Source organism: Perca fluviatilis, chromosome 15, assembly GCF_010015445.1.
Source record: "Perca fluviatilis chromosome 15, GENO_Pfluv_1.0, whole genome shotgun sequence".
Classification (NCBI taxonomy): domain Eukaryota; kingdom Metazoa; phylum Chordata; class Actinopteri; order Perciformes; family Percidae; genus Perca; species Perca fluviatilis.
The window spans coordinates 8051651-8071891 of record NC_053126.1 but is presented as its reverse complement, the minus strand read 5'-3'; the positions used below and the strand labels follow the sequence as shown (position 1 = coordinate 8071891).

Below are 20241 nucleotides of genomic sequence, written 5' to 3'. Positions count from 1 at the left end.
CGCGTGGAAACGCTTTTATATGTTGTAAACGTCACATCCCACGTGATTACTGGCTGGGCGTGGTAAAACTTCAACGTGTATTGAATGTGCTTGCAAAAAATATTAACTATTAACAGTAACTATTCAAAAATTGACTACGGTTTCTATATTTAACAATAAATATAGGCTATGCTTGTTAAACGTGTAGGCTAATAATAGAGGGGGATTTCATTCATGTCACAATATGAGATGCCAAGTCAAAATCATTCGTGGTCATACCTCTTGAGATTCACTATTTGAAATATTGCATAAAAAGGAATCAACTCTAAAAGATAATGTTGTTTTACAATTAAACTTTCAACTCAAGGTCCACTCACACGTGTTCTCCGGAGCTTTCAACCACTATCTGCTATCTGCAAATGCGGAAAGCTCCAGAAAAGCTAGTAAATCGACTTTGAGTTAAAAACATTTTTTTATCATGGATGATCTTTCACGCCCATAATCTGTAGCCTATGTAATTAGAAATTAGATTATGGTCGTTGTTATATTAAAATATTCTCTGTCATGTAGGCCTATCCTAGAAGAAGGAATGATTTGTGTGAGTCAAAAACATTTGGAATTTAAGACAATATAAGTTTATTGTATAGACCTATTTGGTGAATTGTTCTCTACATAATAAGCTTAAGCAGATGTTTGAAATTGTTCAGATAGATGAGCTGGTTTCCTCAGGAGCTCTTGGAGACAGGGCAGTCAGCTGCGCGCTCCTCCAGCTCCATCACTACCATTCCCCTTTCAGTCACTAGGGAGAGACTCTGAACTGGAAAGCTGCTGTTATCACACTCAAGGAGTCCCACAGCAGGTTGATAGGAGCACAGTCTGCACCGCACCGCCATCCGCACACCGGCCTGCGGGACGCGTCGCTCTCTCCGCCCGGGATGGAGAAAGACGCCTCTGAACCGGACCCATCCCGCCAGCGGAACGGGGTCGTAGGCGTGCTGTACGGAGAGTTCACCGACATGCTCAACGACGGGGTCCGGTACTCGGTGAGCTTGACGGAGAGCGCTCTGACCGTCCAGAGGATCTCCTCATCACCCGGCCGGACTAAGATGGTTTTTAACTTGACCGACTGTGTCGGCTGCCGGGCTTACAGAGGGCCGGACAGCGCGGACGTCGGCGCCTACTTTACAGCCTATTTCTACCCGTTCAAGAGGCGCTGGATGAGCGCCGGAGTGGCCCGGCAGAGAGTGGAGCAGTGCTTTCGGGTCGCGCTGGTCCAGGACCCGCTCGCCAACCTCCAGGAGGCGGAGAGGTGGGCTCGTGCCATCAGAGATGCCTCCGTGCTGCAGGCGCCCCGGAGAGACGGTGAGCACTCTGGGTCACATGGGCCACACATCAGTTTAAAAGCTTGAAGGATTTATATTCAACTTTATTTTTTACAGATAGCATATCTAAGGAGAAGACTATCAAATAGTTTTATGTGAAGATGATAAAACACCATCAAGTGTACAATCAGCTCAGTCACAGGTAGCCTATAAATAGTCTGATGGTCATTACAGTGATTAAGTGACTTCTCTTTTTATATAGCCTAACACAAGTCTAGGTGAGCCTTTGAGGGAGCAATTAAAAGTAGACTAACCGGTAAGTAGAATGAGCTGACTCTCACAAAGCCCCACATGAAACCAGTACACCTTTCCATTGCCAAAAAACAGGTTTGGCAGATTCCATCTGCTTTCTACCTGCAGTGAAAGGTGATATGCCAGCAGCAATTACAGCTTCCTCATTCATTCAAACAGCCCATGAGAGGGATGATTCTGGATTTGGACCCTGCTGTAAATACACACACACACACACACACACACACACACACACACACACACACACACACACACACACACACACACTCACACACACTCTCACAAAACTGACTAACTTAAATAGTTAGATTTTCTACTGATCCTCTGTCAGCAGAGAGCCGCTCAGCCTTCATTATTCAAATTCCCACTGAGAGTTTATTGTTAACGGCTGGAAAAAATCACATCAAAACAAAGCCTGCTTTTCACCCTGCTTTTGCAGCAGCTACGTCTAATTAGGTCTCGTCATGTCTCGCTCTGTTTAAAATGCAGACTGTCCTCAGGTTCCTTTGTCTTCCAATCTCATTAGCTTCTCTGCGCTCCATCCTGGTATACAATGAGATATTCATTATTAACATGAATATATGAACAAGTGTTTATGCAGCTAATTACCCCCATCACTCATTTGGGAGGAAGTGGTGATACTTGCTGATGATGAGACAAAGCTGTTCGGGTCCCAAAATAATTCATCATTTGGGAACAAACTCAGAATCAGCTATGTCAGGTCAGGTAATATCCTTTTACTCATAGAAATATAAAGCAGGCATGCACTCCTGGGCAGTCAGAGCATGCAGATCAAAGAGGAAGCGGATATTTGACTTGACAGTGACTAATTTGGAATGTTGGTTGCCGTAGATGGAGGAAAGTTTTAGTAGTGGGATAAGGAATAAGCCTCCAGGTGTACTGTGCAAACAGGTAATAAAAGAGAGAGAGAGAGAGAGAGAGAGAGAGACAGTGGGCTTCTGTGTGATGAGGAACATCACCTTCGCTCTGGTCTGCAGCCAGAAGGAGTTTGGGTTTCAGCCCTGTATAGGCAGGCAGGCAGGCAGGCAGATGGCAACCTGAGAGGTAACTGGGTGGCGCCCCCCCAGCCCCTACCCCGTCACTGTCCTCACACTGGACTCATCAAAGAGCTTCAGCATGGGAGGTTTTTAAATCACACATACTAATGAACCAACTCCGACATCTAACAGTTTTCCAACCTGGTCTCTCATCCCAGATTTTTTTTTTTTGTGCCTCTTTTGAACACATGCGTGCGTCTTAGTGAAGATCATATAATTAATTTATAAGCTAATTTTAGCATTCCAGATCCAGCAAATAATACAGTATTTAACAGAATATGATATGCGATTTAAATGAGTAATGTTGTGGTAATAGATGCAGCAGAATTGCTGCTTTACTGCCTTGTCGGAGAGGGTGGATGAAGGTCAGTGTGATTCACTAATCCCCTTATAGTGTATTTACCCCCTAAATTAATTGCGTGCCATCTCATCTGGTATTGCAGCTGGAAAGGTTGGATTATAAGTGCAATTGCAGCGCAAGATTGGTATTTAGTCAGAGAGGTATCACTGTGACTCACTGAAGAATAAAGTGGATAAACATGGCATTTAACATGTGAAGGTATAGTTTACAATGACTACTTATTTACTTACTAATTTAGATTGGGTGATTGCACCGATACTCTCACAGGGTGTTTAATCTCTCTGCAGGTTAATTGGAATGAATGAGTCGTAAATAATGAAGTGCATACCCTATGATACGGTCCTGCACATGCTAATGGTCTGCTACAGTATTTCCCCTGATAGTTGACAGATATCAGTGAGAATGCATGCAGAGGAGAGAGATGATGGTTACTAGCTTTGACTTTGTCTACTAGTGGCTGCCTTCATTGCTACTGGCTGTGTCCTTTTCTGCTTTTCAAACAGCTGGCAGGAGACCAGTTCAACATGTATTCATTGTTGAATTTGACATTCTTTTGATTCCCTTTGTGCGGCGGTGTCATGACGACATTGTGGATTATTTAGATTTTTCCCCAAACTTCTGTGTCTGACCCCAGTGCATCCCTTAACATGGCAAATTCCTATACGAGCTATTCCTGTGCCAAAAGGGGATTGCAGTCTGTTCAGCTCCCACAAAAGCCACTGTTTTCCAACAGCCGCAGGGTCAGGTGTGTGTCTGTCAGTGTGCGATCTCTCCTCCCTGGGGGGCTCTGCTGAAGCCACCGTGGCCTCCTCAGTGAAGGAGACAAGAGCTAAATGCGTCACCAGGCGACCTCTCACCCCAGCCAACATCTCGGCCCCTCCGGAGCCTTTCGTCTCCTGCGCCGTGACACGCGGCTGTGATGGTCTGTCAACAACCACCCTCCTCAACCCGCCCCCCCCATCCTGGTGATGCCTCAGTGGGCAGTTGTGTTTATACCCTTTAAACCTCCTCCCCTCGTCTCCAGCAAACACTCACCCAACCTTGCAACTAATGCAGCTTGTTTGCAGACACATGAGTCCAGTCTGGATATAGTGCTACTCCTGAACAGGACGTCTTTCACTGCAAAGCCCACATATTTGTTTCTGCTCCGAGAGGTTTCTTGAAGTGCGTCATCTTTTAATAACATATCCCACCTGTGCTGCAGTATATAGATACTGAAGGTACATAGCATCTTTATTTAGTACTTTTTTTGACAATCAGCACTGGTGATGCACTTGTGGCTGCGAGATGGTAACTCTTTTCTTTCAGCTCAGCACTTGTCAACACTGTCACATTCAGTCTGCCTGTCACCTGGCTGCCTGTGTGTGTTTACCCACTTGTACCTGTGAAATACACACACTGCAGTTGAAAGTTTGCTTTTCGGTGTGACGGGCAGGATGTATGTCACTTCATATCACAGACAGATTTCACATTCACGCTCAAACCCTGAGACACACACACACACACACACACACACACGAACAATATGTGCAGTGATTCCGAGAATCTGGAGCCATGCAGGCTACTGAAGGTGCTGGACAAGACATAAAAAACCATCTGTGCTCTATGCGTCCTGAATTCCAGTGTCCACGTTTCCAGGTAAAGGTGCTGATCTGTATTTGTTTAGGGTTGACACAAGGGTATGTGTGGGTTTACTATTATTAACTGTAAGCACACTTAAGTGCATAACCTGATACGCAAGCTCTTTTACCGTCAGTTTCTGCTATATTCTGGAAGTTTAGAGAGGACCTTTTGTGTCTGAAAGCCTCATTGTACTCTGATAAAAGTAAAAAAAAACAACAATGGTATCCCTGTGTGGGTGAATGGAGGCAGAGTTTGGCATGTGCCTGTGTGTTTTCGCACTCTGTCCTCACTCTTCCTGGTGGGATAACACCTCTTTCTTTGAGATATTTCTGTACCTCTGCAGAGTCCTATCATCATGGGCCAAATGAGGTAGAGGGTGCAAGTACTGCATCAGTGCAGCACAGGTTACACCACTTTTATAAGGCTCAGACAGCTCAGACAAGGTAGACAGATGTTGTCACAGTGTCACAACAAGGCATCTGGCATCTTAAGGCTGATTTATGCTTCTGCGTGGAATCAATGGCGTACCCCCACAGACCCCTCTACGTCGCCGTGAACCCCCCTCCGAACCCTCCGCCGTATAGCTTGACGTGCACCTCCAAAAATGTGTAACTTTGCGTCGAGGCGACGCAGACCGCAAGGACTGTGATTCGTCAACTTGTCCTGTGTGTTGATACACTCAAAAAAATAATTCAAGGGACTTGTAAATGTAAGAGTTACAAAAAGGTATTCTTGCTTAAAAAAAATACTGACCTTCATTATGATGAGCATTTGGGTTAACTGTATCAAAATCCATGAGTGAATCTCAAACAGCAATCTTTGTGTAAAATATACATGTAGTAAGTAAGTTTATTTAATAAAAAGAAATGATGACTTGACTGACCGATTACATTGTTTGGATATTTGTAATAATTACTGTATGTTTCAACAACATTTTTAAGAATACACTATGAATAGCAATTAGTTTTAAGAACTACAATTATTAGACAACTCAACTTAATATTTTTGGAGACTTTACTAAACAACTTAAAAGAACGAGTAAGTGGGTAGGACGTGACGTCATTTCCTAACGGTTCTGGCTCAGAGAGCCGACACCAGGGATGTGGCATGGCGGGCTCAGCTACTCCACGGTCTTACTGGACTCCACCGACAATACCTCAAGTAAGTAACATTTAACACAATAATAAGTTACATATATCTCAGTTACAGAAGCAGCATGAAATATCAGTCGACCAACATTACTGTCACGTCGAAGTCATTCTTTGCCAAAGCTAATTTGACTTGTTAGCACACTTTAGCTAGCTAGCTAGCTAGTTGAGTCTTATATATCTATGGTTGAGTCTGCACATGCTATGCATTTTCTTCAGAAGGCTAGCTACAGCTAAGCTTAGCTACATTAGCCACATTGATATTACTTACAGTTTAACATTAGTCTCTAACTTGTATAACTACAACACATTTGCACCTTGTAGGTCTAGTTAAGTTGGAGGCAGGTCTGACAAAATATTTTTTACTTGCTCAAGTCACTTAATTGAACGTGATGTTAGGCCCTAGCTAGTTGTCGAGGCTAATGTTTCTTTTACTTTGACTTTCTTCAAAATCAGAGACAGGGTTATACCACAAAGACAGTGAAAGGCACTCCCCCCAGCGGTCAAAAGCGCGGAGGGGCCCGCGATAATTACCGGCAGACGCCGATGGCCGCTGCCGAACGGCGAATGCGGCCGCGGGACTATGACGGGTCGGGCAGCATCAGTAGTTAAGGTGGGAGGCTTTTCTGTGGGAAATCCTGACGTAAATGTAGCGTTAATGAATTAGTCAGCCACGCATGTGGTGGAGTCGGGCGATTGTCACAATAAAAGCAGAACCTATTTAGTTCTATCCTGAAGCTCAGTGTCAATACAGCTGTTGCGCAATCCCTCCCTAAACCGCTACAAGGCATCTGTCTCCCACTTGTTCTCAATTTTTTTTATTAAATATGCTTTATTGCTATCACTGTTAGGTTAACCTTTCCAAAGTTTCAAGAATACAATATAATAAATTAAGTAACAATGTAATTAATATAATATATAATATAATAGAAGAAGAAATATTTGAATTTCAATAGGGCCTTCTTACTGTTACTGTATGTTTTTGCATTTGTTGGTCTTTCTCTCTTTGTACTGAAGGATAAGCTGGGCTCTGTCCTAATTTATATGACATGCTGATCTTTAAATCTCAGTCATAGAGGAAATCGTGCATTGCTCTGGCAGAACGGAGCAGTATTCATTAATTGGAATTGCAATTCATGACTCTTGTGGAAAGTTGTTCTTAAAATTCATATCCTAAATTCAAGAGTTGTTTTAATCCTTGGTAAATATAAAAAAAATGTTTTTCAGATGGAAAACAGCAGAAAAAGAAAATATGAGGTAAGTTACTATTTTTTCTTTTCTTTTTGTGGGTAAATGGGTTAATTGTCTGTAGTCTATCAACTTCTATGGCAATAAAGGTTTATATCTCTTTTTTTCGATGTATGCTTAACTTGACAGAGAAACTGGAGCGACAGGAAGGCGTGTGTGAGAAAGAGGGGAGGACACCAGCGAAGGACAGCAGGCCATATTTGAACTTAGGTCACAGCGTAAAGGACTGAGCCTCACAGGACACGATCCACTAGCTATCGAGGCTCCCTAGCTTTTATTCCTCTTTAAGGTAACAGCTCATGGGATGGCAGTGTAAGGTCTGATTTGTCACATACCGCAAAGGGGTGGACTTATTAAACACTACCAACTGAAACAGAGATTTAGGTCGTGGACATTTTCTTCCTTGTATTCGTGTGAACTGTCCATGTTCTTTTAAAACTTGGGGTGGCTTACATACACACAGATCAGTGGAAACTGAATCAGCAAGATGTCAAAGCTTTTAAATGTAAAATTTGGGACTTATGTTTTCCGAACTACCAAGGATAATTTTCAACACATTAACTCATCTGAAAGACTAGAAACAATAGAGTGTGTGTTTGATGGTTGTGAGTTCAAAACTAACATATGTTATGCTACACATACAAGCCGAAAGCACCAATCCTACTTATGTAAGGACTTAAAAGCTGATGTTATTGTAAAACTTCTGATTTCTACCAGTGTTCGACACCATGACAGCCAGTTTGCATTTGATGTGGAGTTGGATGCCACTGTAGATTTGGATTGTGAAAGTTATCAGTTCTTTCTTGCTTAAGTGAGAAAGCATTTATAACGTCTCTGATAAATGTAGAGATGACTTGGTGGAACAGCTTCAGTTTATCTGCACATCATCATCTCAGTATATTCCAAATTTAGTGAGACATTTTGACACAATAACTGCACTGTTGATGAAATGGTTGTCAGGGATTTTGTTGAAAATTTGTCTTTGCAATCCTCTAGTACAGTGGTTCCCAACCTGGGGTCCGGGCACCCCAAGGGGGGGTGGCAAAGATCACAGGGCGGGAGCACGAGTCCTTTATTTGGTTTGAGGTTGAGGAAAAAAAAACAAGAATGTACACATGTTAAACAAATTATGATAATACACTAGAATATTAGCCTGACAAGCCAGACTCACATCAAGGGGTGTAGGGTCTGGGAACTCACTATGACGGAGCTCGATCCGAGGGGCGGGATAAACGGTTGTCTTTCAAATTCCCTCTGCACGTAATAGAATAGTGCTACAACCAGGCAGAGCAACGAGGAAGGTAGCGGAGCTAGTTGATAGATTAAACTTTTGCCCTATCCGGTCGGCAAAACTCTGAACACATCTTCCTTTTTAAGAATGATTTTCTTGCCATTCTTTGTATCCTTGTTTTTCCTGCCGCTACAGCATCACTATTTTATGAATGAAACATATGTGCTGATAACTCCTCTGTATCAAAAAAGAAAGTAAGGCTCTATCTCGAGAGTTACCTCAACTCGGTTTTGGCGTGGGGCTCAGCTTTTCTTAGACATGAATAGGGGCCAAGGAAAAAAGGTTGGGAACCACTGCTCTAGTACAGCTCTTGGTCCTGATGGTCTTTTTTTCTAAATATAAGAGGGAAATGTATTGTAACTTATGTGTTAAGCCAGTTAAATTATCACAATCTCTGTTTTTTTTTTGTTTTTTTTTAAAGGTCAACGCAGAGTTTCAACAAATCACCACCATAAATCTTGAGGCAAAATTCATGTCAATTTTGGACCTTCATTCCCCTAAACTCCTTTCCAGAGAGAAACATCGTGCAGAAATGAATATTTCCTACAGGTATTTCAGTATACTCCCTCTGTTTAGCTGCTGCTTTCCCCACCTGGCTTGTCATGAAAGTGCTCATATTATGCTTCTTGGCTTTTCCCCTTTTCCTTTATTTATTTATTTTTTCCATGTTCAGGTTTACAAAGTGAAAAAGCCCAAAGTCCCCCCAAACGGAGTTACAATCTCCAACAGAAAAACGCTGTTCACAAACTGCTCCAAACAGCTCTATTGTAGTCCAGCCTTTACTTCAGAGACAAACTGTCACTTTGTAACACACGTTGTAATGCTCGCCTAGCTGCTAGCATGGCACGCCCTCATACTCTGCTTCTGACTGGCTAGTAGTCCTTACCTAGGTACTGTCAGAGCACGCCCTCATACTCTGCTTCCACTGGCTAGTAGTCCTCCTTACCTAGGTACTGTCAGGGCACCCTCATACTCTGCTTCTGACTGGCTAGTAGTCCCTACCTAGGTACTGTCAGGGCACGCCCTCATACTCTGCTTCTGACTGGCTAGTAGTCCCTACCTAGGTACTGTCAGGGCACGCCCTCATACTCTGCTTCTGACTGGCTAGTAGTCCTTACCTAGGTACTGTCAGGAACGCCCCTCATACTCTGCTTCTGACTGGCTAGTAGTCCTTACCTAGGTACTGTCAGGGCACGCCCTCATACTCTGCTTTAGACTGGCTAGTAGTCCTTACATAGGTACTCGTCAGGGCACCCTCATACTCTGCTTCTGACTGGCTAGTAGTCCTTACCTAGGTACTGTCAGGGCACGCCCTCATACTCTGCTTCTGACTGGCTAGTAGTCCTTACCTAGCTACTGAGCATGTGCGACTCCCAACAAAGATGGAACAGAAGTGAGATGTCTCACTCTGTATCAAAAACAGAGGGCTCAACACACAGGGTGAAAAGAGGAGCTGCAGCAATGTGCAGTACAAGAAAATATATGGTGTTTTTTGATAATTAAACCATATAAACTTATTCTGATATAGCCTCTAAATACAATTATGAACCTGGAAATGAGCATAATATGAGCGCTTTAATATTTCTCCAGGCCATAATGTGCACTGAGTGAATAGGTATCTTGTCATTAAAGAATACATTTTCTCCTTAACAGAGTGGAATTTCCATTCAGAAAACCATAGAAGTCATCCGATCAATCATCAATGATCAATCATCAATCACCTTGGTGAAGATGATCAAAGAGTTTGAGGTGAGTCCAATATATGGATTTCAGGCTTCTCCCTACAATTAATGTGTAAAGTTGAAATTATTGCTTCTGCCATCACATCAGTGTATTTTCTTTGTTCTTTAACCAATGAAAGAACCCTTATTAAACTGTTGTGATTAGAAATACACAGCTATTATGTAGCTCTAGCTGTCCACTGAAAATTAGACATTACTGGTGTGCCTGATGTTGATTTTTGAAAGTGTAATCTAAATACTATAGAAAGCAAACTGAACCATAACTGTTTTTATTTTATACAGTTTAATGCCCATTTACCCTACTGCTGCACAGAGCGCTGGTCACTTGTTTATTCAAGCTTTATTTATATATTTGTATCGACCTAGATACTATTATTTGCATGTTTTTTTATTTACCAACATTCGAACAAATTAAGCATATAACAGAAATAATCAACCCAAAGTTAATTAAAAGAATACTCAACTTACTATACAATCTTTGTACAACTGATTGATTTAGTTGTTATGATAATGGATTTGTTCTATTTTGGTGACATCCTGCCTGCCTGTTCTAACCAGTTTCCTTTTACAATGTGATGCACAGGTGATGGCTGTGTACCTGTTCGGAATAAAAGTGGACAGGTCAATGATGTTGGGATCGTCATTGAAGGTTCCATTGTACTCAACCATCTTGGGGATCTTAGCAGATCCTGTTGCTTCCTGCTAGCACTGACCCTATGCTTTGGATCTGAAATATCCCAAAACTCATGATACATTTTGAGTTTGCTTGTGGAAGTGGATCGGAAACCTTTCAGCAAAGGTGCAAAGACTGAAACAATGTGGTCATATAGGTTGCTGAGAGGCAGCTGTTCAGATGAGAAAATATGTTTTATTTAATCAGACAATCTCCAGGTGTGGTCAGGCTCAAAGTGTTGGCAGATTTCAATTCTTATAACAAGAATGAATTTATTACGCTTTATTTTTCCATGTCTTTGGGTGTAAACACATTTACAACATAAGTTCCTTATGACTGGGCCATTTAGTTGTTTATTCCTTTTAAAACATTGCTCTGGGTTGTCCTTTTATATCAAGTAGATGTGTATAAAATCAGTGTCTCACCCTGCCTGCAGACTGTAATGTGTTGTGTAAATGTAGAATGCTAAAAGATGACTACAGTATTTTTTGAGTGTAAATGATTGATACCCGATGGCCGGAGTCAAGTTTTTGCATCTAACAGGTTCAGATTGTTATAAGTGTCTAGCGACATTGTGAATAGGATACCTTATGCACTTCTCACTTATTTGCGCTATACTTTGTCATTGATGTTGCTACTAGTGTTTCACATGTGCATGCATTGCAATCAAATAAAACGTTCATGTTTTGTGAGATCTTGGTCGTACTTAAATATTTTTAGGTTAACATGTATTGACATCAAGTAGAAAACACCTATACAATGTATTAAATTGAGTAAAAGAAATAAGTCAGTTACAACAAATATTTTAAATAAATCATAGGCAAGTAGTCAGTTATGTCATACTAATGGTTTCACTTGTATCTACTCACTTTCTTCTGTGCCTTCTGCTAATATTTTCTATATGGTTTACACAATCTTTCAATTATATTTACTTAATTCTATTTGGTAATTCTACTAAATCAATTCATTCAGACATGATTAAAAATATTACTAAAATCTACTCATTATTTATGGTTTGTTTTACTTGATTTCAAAGCTTTGTAATCTACTCAATATTTTTGAGTGTAAAAATGTTTCACTAATTAAATTAAGTAAAGTGCAGTATTTGTTTTTAGAGTGTAGTCTAGTAGTCTATAGTTTGTAAAGTATCTATATGTCAGTAACGTTTTGAAATTAGCACTTCACCAGCAAGCAGTACTTTGTGGGCAGTTGTTCTAAAGTTTGCTTGCTAACGTAACATAAACTGGCTGGCAGACACCTCGCACATAACCTCAGACTTACTTTCTGGTTCAGTGGATTTTACTGTGTCTATTTGTCAATACTTTTTACAAAATCTAAGCAAGAAAAGGCCAAACAAATAAGATTAATATTTTAGCACATTCTGAGTACCGTTTTGGTGGTGAGCGTCACAGACACAAGCGACACTGAACTTCGAAGCCACACACCCCCTAGCGTTATGGCGGTGAAATGCACCGTGATGCAAAGCAACCCCGACGCAGAACTCCGAAAGGGTCACAACGCCGTAGGAGTGACGCAGAAGCATAAAACAGCCTTTACTGTATCTCTCTTCATTCATTTACATGATACCTAATAGATGGTGGAGTTTAATCCCCCCCCCCATCCCATTTTGTGCTTCTGGTAATTTTGTCTGCCTGACAGGTGATACCAAAGTCAGCAACACCTGCAGCCAAATAATTATGGTGGAAGTTGATACTGAAGTTTCTGTCCTCCATTCCCCAAAATGGAATTTGTCCTCCCTGATTCATCTGATATGGTCTCCGGTGTCTGTGTCTGCTCTACAGGGCAAGGGCAACGGCTGAAAAATCTGCCTCCAGACTAAGCTTCGCTCCGAATTCACTTTAAAGAGTTGCAAACCATTTAGTAGCAGCCAGTACGACAATTTAAACCTGATGGAACAATACCTCATTATAACTCATTAAGGCAAAAGTCATGTAATAGCTATTCATGTAATGCAATGAAATAATTTGATCTTCAATACATTTCACTACAACCATTTTGTGTGTTGTATCCAACTACTACTCAACCACTCGAGCTACAGACACCTTATATCATCTGGGGAGCATACGGGGTCCTACGTATGACATTAAGGAGAAGGCTATTTTTTTGGCCAGGACCAGTCACTTCCTGGATTCTCCATTGTTTGAATGTCAACTGCTCCTGAATTAAACATATGAACTTTAAAGGTGCTTGTAGTTTTTAGTTTTTTTAAGCTAAGCTAACCAGCTGCAGGCTACATATTTAGCATACAGACATGAAAGTGGTATCGCTGTTCTAAACCAACTCTAAAATATTTCCCGAAATGTTGGAACTATTCCTTGAACAGACACATAGCTAGAGAAGTGAATCCCACAATCTTTTGACATAAGCAGCAGGAGGATTAATAAAATGTCACAGAATTGCTATAAATAATCAGTGCAGTTATAACTGAGAATCACCTGTAAGCCCTCTCTCCTAAAAGAATAGCACATCACATTAACATTAAGCAGCGTCTATTTGGATGCTGTCGCAGCCTCTGACTTTACCATATCATGCTCTTTTTTTTTTACCCTCAGAGACCAGCCTGTCCTTATACATTCTTTTATATATTTGATCATATGTAAGAAGGTCTCCTCTTGTCTTCTTGCTTCATCTCTATCCTCGCCTTCGCTCACATCCACCTCTCTCTGTCTGTTTCAGGTGTGGTTTACACAGAGGTGCGTCGGCCCTGCAGAGTCATGATTCTGGTGAACCCTCACAGCGGCCGCGGCCAGGCTCTCCAGCTCTTTACTGGCCACGTGCAGGGCATGCTCACTGAGGCCGCTGTTCCCTACACACTCGTCATCACAGGTCAGTAGCGCTCTAGTCTATATCCACGACGTTCCACCTCCGGGATTGCTCCTGTGCCGCCGAATATTCCGCCGGATGTCACTCTTTTCAGCCAGATGTCCGTTTCCTTCCCCTTTCTTTGTGTTGGCATTCTAAACTCTGGTCGATTTATGAGGACTATGGTTAACTGCTCCTCAGATCTCTGCAAGGTAAATCCGGACAGCTAGCGAGACTGTCTGTCCAGTCTGAGTTTTCTGTTGCACGACTTAAAAACAACTTTTGAACGTATACACACGTTCCACCAAATCAAGTTCCTTCCTGAGACTATTTCCTAGAGGCACCATGGCTTTTTCCGGTGCTTAGATAAACAAATGCCAATAAACCAGAGCACATTTTTCTCCCATCCCGGAATGCTGTGTGGACTAGCCAGACCTTTCTCCGCTGTGCTGTGGAGGAAGGTCTGGCAAAGCAAGACTAGTAGCGTTTATATACTGTACACATGCAGACCTTTATTGTTCATGCATTTAGCTGGCTTCTCCTGAAGGTCACCCAGATATTAAATAAGGATGAACTGGATTAAACCTTCAACCCCAGCATGCGACAATGACGCTAAGAGCTCGCAAACACCTAACAAAATTTTATTTTTAGCAGCAATTTCACCCTCTGCAGTTATGATGCATTATTTGTGCAGTCACAAATTCACAGGCCACATCTGCAGGCACCCAAGCGCTGATACACATTCAATTCCCGTTTCAGTCGACCCAGCTGCTCCACATTCTGCATGAGTTGCTGGTGTCTTTCTGTGACCTTAAAGAGTGCCATGTGTTGGTTATTGTCATCAGAGGCTCTGCACTTCAAGTGACCTATCTTTGAATACCATGGAGCTTCTGGGAAACAGAGAAAGACTTTAATGCCAAAAGAGAAAAAAAAAATCTTGGACAGTGCATCATTTTTAGCCTCCACTCCAACCCCAACTCTGTTTGGCAGGGTTTGACAGGTAAGAAGCCATGACCATGAGTGGATTAAATGGCACAACCCATTTATACAGCATGCAGCTCTTTGATAAATGTATCACACAGCCTTTGCCTGAGGTAGGACACGTTCCAAAGGAGGTGCCTCTTGTGTCAGCATGTACCTTTTACATACTGTATGAAGCTTGCAGTGTACCAAGCTTCATCTTTACCCTAGTTTACCTCAGAAGAAGGCACTAGAGTGTTACACGAGAACGCTGCATTTAAAGTGAAACAACTGGAATTTACCCGAGATTTCAAGTGTGTATTTATATATTGCACAAACAGAGTGTAATCACCAGCCATAATCTGTGCAGCTCAAAGAAGAATCAACAGTGGACATGACAGTTGGGTTACATGAAAACCACAAGCCCCGTCATCAAATTTAGGTTGATGTATGTGTTTGGCTGCTGACCCCTTGAATAAGGTCCCAAGTGTTTGGGAAGTAAAGCATCAAGCCGAGCCCCGGCAGGTTTAAAATGCTGAGTCCCAGTGTAACTCCTAAGTGCGTCTGTGTGTAAACAGTATCATACCCCCACATCCAGCACACCAAACAAACACCCGGGGAATGAGAGGTCGGTGTGTGTGTGGTAGAGGTTGAGCAAAGTGAAAGGAGAAGAGAGGGCAGTGGTTTATATTTCAGTTCTGTCCTCAATCAATACTTGAGCTCGGGCAGAAAAAATATTTCCTTCATCATGGCAGTGCATCAATACTTGCTAACTTCTTTGTTGTCTGCCTTCCTCTCTCTCGCTCTCTAAAGCTGTCTCTCCCCCACACACACACACACACAAACACACATATTACCCTGGGGACTCTTGGCTGGTAGGACTGTTAGACTTTAATGCTGGCAGGATGAGCCCACAGAGAGCCCCTGCAGAGGGACCCACTCAAGGATGCTGCCAATAAAACTAGGCTGAACAAATAGCTCAGTTCTCCGCCAGCGCATTAACCAACACTCACATGCACACACACACACACACACATACTGAACACATGCATCCAGTGAATACACACACATGCAGATATTTGCCAGTCACAGATGTTTGAAGGGCGGTTAAGCTGCCTTGGAGCTGTTGAGTGGCCGCTCGATGGGCTAATGTGATATGTTTGGCCTGATAAGGGGGAATTGAACCTCTTTTCTGCCTAATCTCGCTGATCCTACCCCAGAGGCTGGCGATGAAGGCAGCATGTCTCTTTCTCTGCCCTTGTCCTTGTTTTTATTTTGCCACTATTTTGTCCCACACATGTCCTGTTTTGTCTCTTTTCTTTTTCTTTCTTCCTCTTGTCTTTCCTTCAGAGCACCAGAACCACGCACGGGAGCTTGTGAGGAAGGCGGACCTGTCGCAGTGGGACGCCCTGGTTATCATGTCGGGAGATGGGCTGCTGTTTGAGGTGCTTTGACTTTAGCCCAGCCTATTGATATGATAATCATCACATACGATTCAAAGTGCCAGGATAAAAACAAATCAAACTAAAATATAAAGTGAAATACAATACGCAATGTTATATTTATTCCCTTAATAATTGTCATGTAACATATGTTTTTATGATTTGAATAATGTATGTGTAGTTTTTTTGATACAGTCAATACATACATTATAGGTCCCATGGCATGAACATTTCACTTTATGATGTTTTTTTAACATTAATATGCATTCCACCAGCCTGCCTATGGTCCCCCAGTGGCTAGAAATGGTGATAGGTGTAAACCGAGCCCTGGGTATCCTGCTCTGCCTTTGAGAAAATGAAAGCTCAGATGGGCTGATCTGGAATCTTCTCCTTATGAGGTCATAAGGATTCATTGTGGGACTGGCTCTAGTGGCTGTAATTCTGCACCAAGGCTGAATTTTGGGAAAGAGACTTCAGATACAGTATTAGGGGACTACTGAGGCCTATATAAACGCATCCAAAACGCAGCATGTCATGGGACCTTTAAAAGGAAATATGTCAATATGTATCGTATTTCACTTTTTGTCTTTGTTTGACTAGTTTGTATTCAAGCATTTCACAGATGGAAATATAAACTCTCCCACCCCTGTTTCTATTTTTAACACTTTTCAGAATATGCCTGGAAAACTTTAATTTGTACTCGCATAAAAAAAAAAAAAGTGTGTGTGATTCTAACACCTACAATCTCTGCAGTCATTGATTCATAGGCTTGGTTTTTGTTCTGCACATGCTTCCCTGTTTTAGTTATTTAAAATGCTTCGGGTTCCCTGGTAGTACAATACTTCACACACACACAGCTGTAGCTATCAAAACACATTTTATCTAAACTTTTTAGTCACACATATACACTACTTTCCATTTCGGACCGTGATCTGTCTCTGTTTCCCTATTTGTTCTTGTTCATTCAGGTGATAAATGGTCTGATGGAGCGAGAGGACTGGCAAGAGGCCATCCAGACCCCTCTGGGTATTCTACCAGGGGGCTCAGGCAATGCCCTGGCTGCCTCTGTCCACCACTACTCACAGTGAGTCGGTCCATTAATGAGTCATTTAAATGCATGGACCAAGAGTACAGAAGAAGAAGAACTTTCCTCAGCCCAAAACGATTTATCTCCTTTCGGTGTAATTATGCTAAAGGCTGACTGGGCACATCATTCCTCAAGAGGGAGGAGAGACAGTGGAGCAGAGTGGAACTGCTTCGCTGTGCAGCAGAGGTCACATCAGGCTGCTGATAACTCTCAAAGGAATTATGTAATGGCTTCAGAAACTTTTTAAGAGGGATTACTGTATAGTCCAGAGTGCAGCTGTGCAACCAGTCAACCCAGCACGTGTCCAGGGTGTCATCTCCAACTGCTGGGTGGCTGTGGGCATCAAAGAAAAAAATAAAACAGGAATATATTTGTCACCCTAGGGTGTTGTACTTGTGCTCCCCTACAAGCTGCAGGTGTAGACGGACCGTAGCCAGGACATTAGATTACTGTGGTCATATTTCCAAGTATTCCCCTCCATCCTCAGTTGTTGTGCAACGTAATTCTCACAGCAATACTAATTAATAACACTCTGGGGACTGAGTACCCAGTATTTAAGGGGAAAGTGCTCAATGACTATTTAGGTGGCTTCATATACTTATTGTTAGTCTCGACCATCCACACGCTGTGGAGCGGAGGAGGGTCTGGCTAGTCCACACAGCATTCTGGGATGGGAGAAAAACGTGCTCCGGTTTATTAGAATTTCTTTTAACCAATCACAATCGTCATGGGTGGCGCTTACCTCCGCACGGAGCGTAGAGAAAACTCAGATTGGACAGATAGTCTAGCTAGCTGTCTGGATTTACCCTGCAGAGATCTGAGGAGCAGTTAACCATAGTCCTCAGAAATCCACTGGAGTTTAAAATTCCAACACAAAGAAAGAGGAAGGTAACGGACATCGGCGAAAAGACATGCACCCGGCGGAATTTCCTGCGGCACCGGAGCAATCCCAGAAGTGGAACGTTGTGGCCAGGGGCGTCGGACTGGGGGGAAAAAGGGGACCCAGGGCCCTAATGTGAGGAGGGCCCACAAATATGCTAGAATTAATAGCTGTGGATGCAGGGAGAGGCCCATAGAAAATGCCTTTCTACAGGGCCCAGAATTTTGAGCTACGCCCCTGACACTCTCACTTGATGTTGTGTCCTGCGATGTTTGTTTCTAACTCTTGATGTGTGTAACTATATCTCTCAGGTCCCCCCCAGCGTGGAACGAGGAGCTTTTATTGAGCTGCGGCTTCATGCTGTGCAAAGGTCTGGTTGGCTCCATGGACCTGGTGTCGATACACCTGGCCTCTCGGCAGCGCCTCTTCTCCTTCCTCTCCCTGGCCTGGGGCTTCGTGGCTGACGTGGACATCGAGAGCGAGAAGTACCGCCACGTCGGAGCGATCCGCTTCCTGATGGGCACCCTGGTGCGTCTGGCTTCCCTCCGAGTCTACCAGGGCAGGTTAGCGTATCTGCCTGTTACGGAGGCGCCAAAACCTCCCAAAGGGAGCATCAGAGCTAACCCCCCACCCTCCACACCTCAGCACCCCTCGCTCTGCTCCTCCCTCCCCTGTCGGCTCATCCCCAATGCCTCTCCAAACCAGAACTCTCACCGCAATCACAACAGCACAAATTCCAACCGCAACACCATCACCAACTCCTCCAACAACGCAATCACCACCAATAGACCTGAGACCCAGAGTGATAGCAAGACCAGAGCACCCGAGGACTCTCGGCTTCCTGGCCTGGACCAGCCGGTCCCAGAGAGCTGGACAGTGGTCAAGGAAGAGGGCTTTGTCTTGGTGCTGGCTATTTACCAGTCCCACCTGGCTGAGGACCTGTGGACAGTCCCTAGTGCGATGGCAGACGACGGGGTGATTCACCTGTTCTATGTGACAGCAGGAATCTCCCGTCCAGCCCTCCTGCGCCTTTTCCTCGCCATGGAGAAGGGCGGCCACTTGGAATGCGGCTGCCCCCATCTGGTGTACGAGAAGGTGAAGGCCCTGCGGCTAGAGCCTATCTCTCCACAAGGCATGATCACTGTGGATGGGGAGATGGTGGAGTACGGGCCTGTTCAGGCTCAAATCCACCCAAGACTGGCCAGACTCATTTGTGGATGAACTGGGATTATCTTAATCTTTTTCTGGCTGTAGCGCTTTCTAGTTTGGCCTTTTATATTCAGCGCCAATTTCTTTCTGTATGCTGTGTTTTCAGAAGTGCCAAAGACATATTATCAGCCTCTGGAAATTCCTCTATTTTTCTACAGAAACAATGTGTCTTATTTTTATGGACTTCCACAATGTCCCCTCTTTCCCTCAGTGTTTGATTCAGGGTCAAAGCAATGGATGGTTGTTCTTGCTGCTGGCTGGTCCCAGCTTAGAGAAACGGATAGAGATTGTGTGTGTGTGTGTGTGTGTGTGTGTGTGTGTGTGTGTGTGTGTGTGTGTGTGTGTGTGTGTGTGTGTGTGTGTGTGTGTGTGTGTGTGTGTGTGTGCGTGAGCATATGTGGGGTTTCAGCACATACCAGTGCAGTGGCTGAGGAGTGCATTGTGCACTCTGCTGTCGGACCTCATAAGCATGACACACGTGAAGAGAAGCACATTTTCCCGTCCTGGGAGGCTCACGCCCCTTTTCCCACTGTACTACCCCAGGCCAACAATCTCCCTCTTGGGCAACCACTCTGACAGCACTGCCTCCCCCTCAGCCTGGTAAAGAGGAGCATTTTTTTGCTGAGGAGATATAAATCCCCCAGGAATTGGATGTTGAAAAAAATCTTTTATCTTTGATTAAAGCTTATGTAAACTCGGAACAATACCAGATCCAGTCACGCTAAGCCGTGAATCCCCCCCCCCCCTCCTTTATGTATGTGAAAACTTCTTCCAGCTGATGATACATGAAGTGCTAGCGGAGCAGAGAAAAACCTGCACCACCGGCCGATCCACTTCATGCCCTGTCTGTTCTCTTACCCTGCTTCGTCTGCAACCATCATCAAACTGTAGGAACCGCCTCCACTCGCACATAAACATGCACTTTCTTTTCCCCATCCCCCCTCCTCCTATGCACAGCTCCTCGCATACCGTATACACACATATACACACACACACACACACAAAATCCCTTACATCTCTGCAGCACTTAGCGAGGGGGAGGGGCATGGTCTGCTACTGTGCATATGATCCCCTCTGCTCTTG

At 43.5% G+C, this 20241-nt stretch overlaps 1 protein-coding gene and 1 long non-coding RNA gene across 2 annotated transcripts; both read left to right on the top strand.

Moving 5' to 3' along the window:
* Window positions 1–749: 749 nt before the first annotated feature.
* On the top strand, window positions 750–19901 carry LOC120574881 (sphingosine kinase 1). The gene is made up of 5 exons (XM_039825376.1): window positions 750–1341; window positions 13455–13604; window positions 15891–15985; window positions 16951–17066; window positions 18261–19901. The coding sequence occupies exons 1-5, from the start codon at window positions 915–917 to the stop codon at window positions 19168–19170; spliced, it is 1698 nt and encodes a 565-aa protein (XP_039681310.1). The 5' UTR covers window positions 750–914; the 3' UTR covers window positions 19171–19901.
* Window positions 5612–8891, top strand: LOC120574882. Its single transcript, XR_005641917.1, has 4 exons — window positions 5612–5816; window positions 7031–7060; window positions 7181–7340; window positions 8764–8891. It is a non-coding gene; the product is annotated as an uncharacterized LOC120574882 (long non-coding RNA).
* Window positions 19902–20241: the final 340 nt, after the last annotated feature.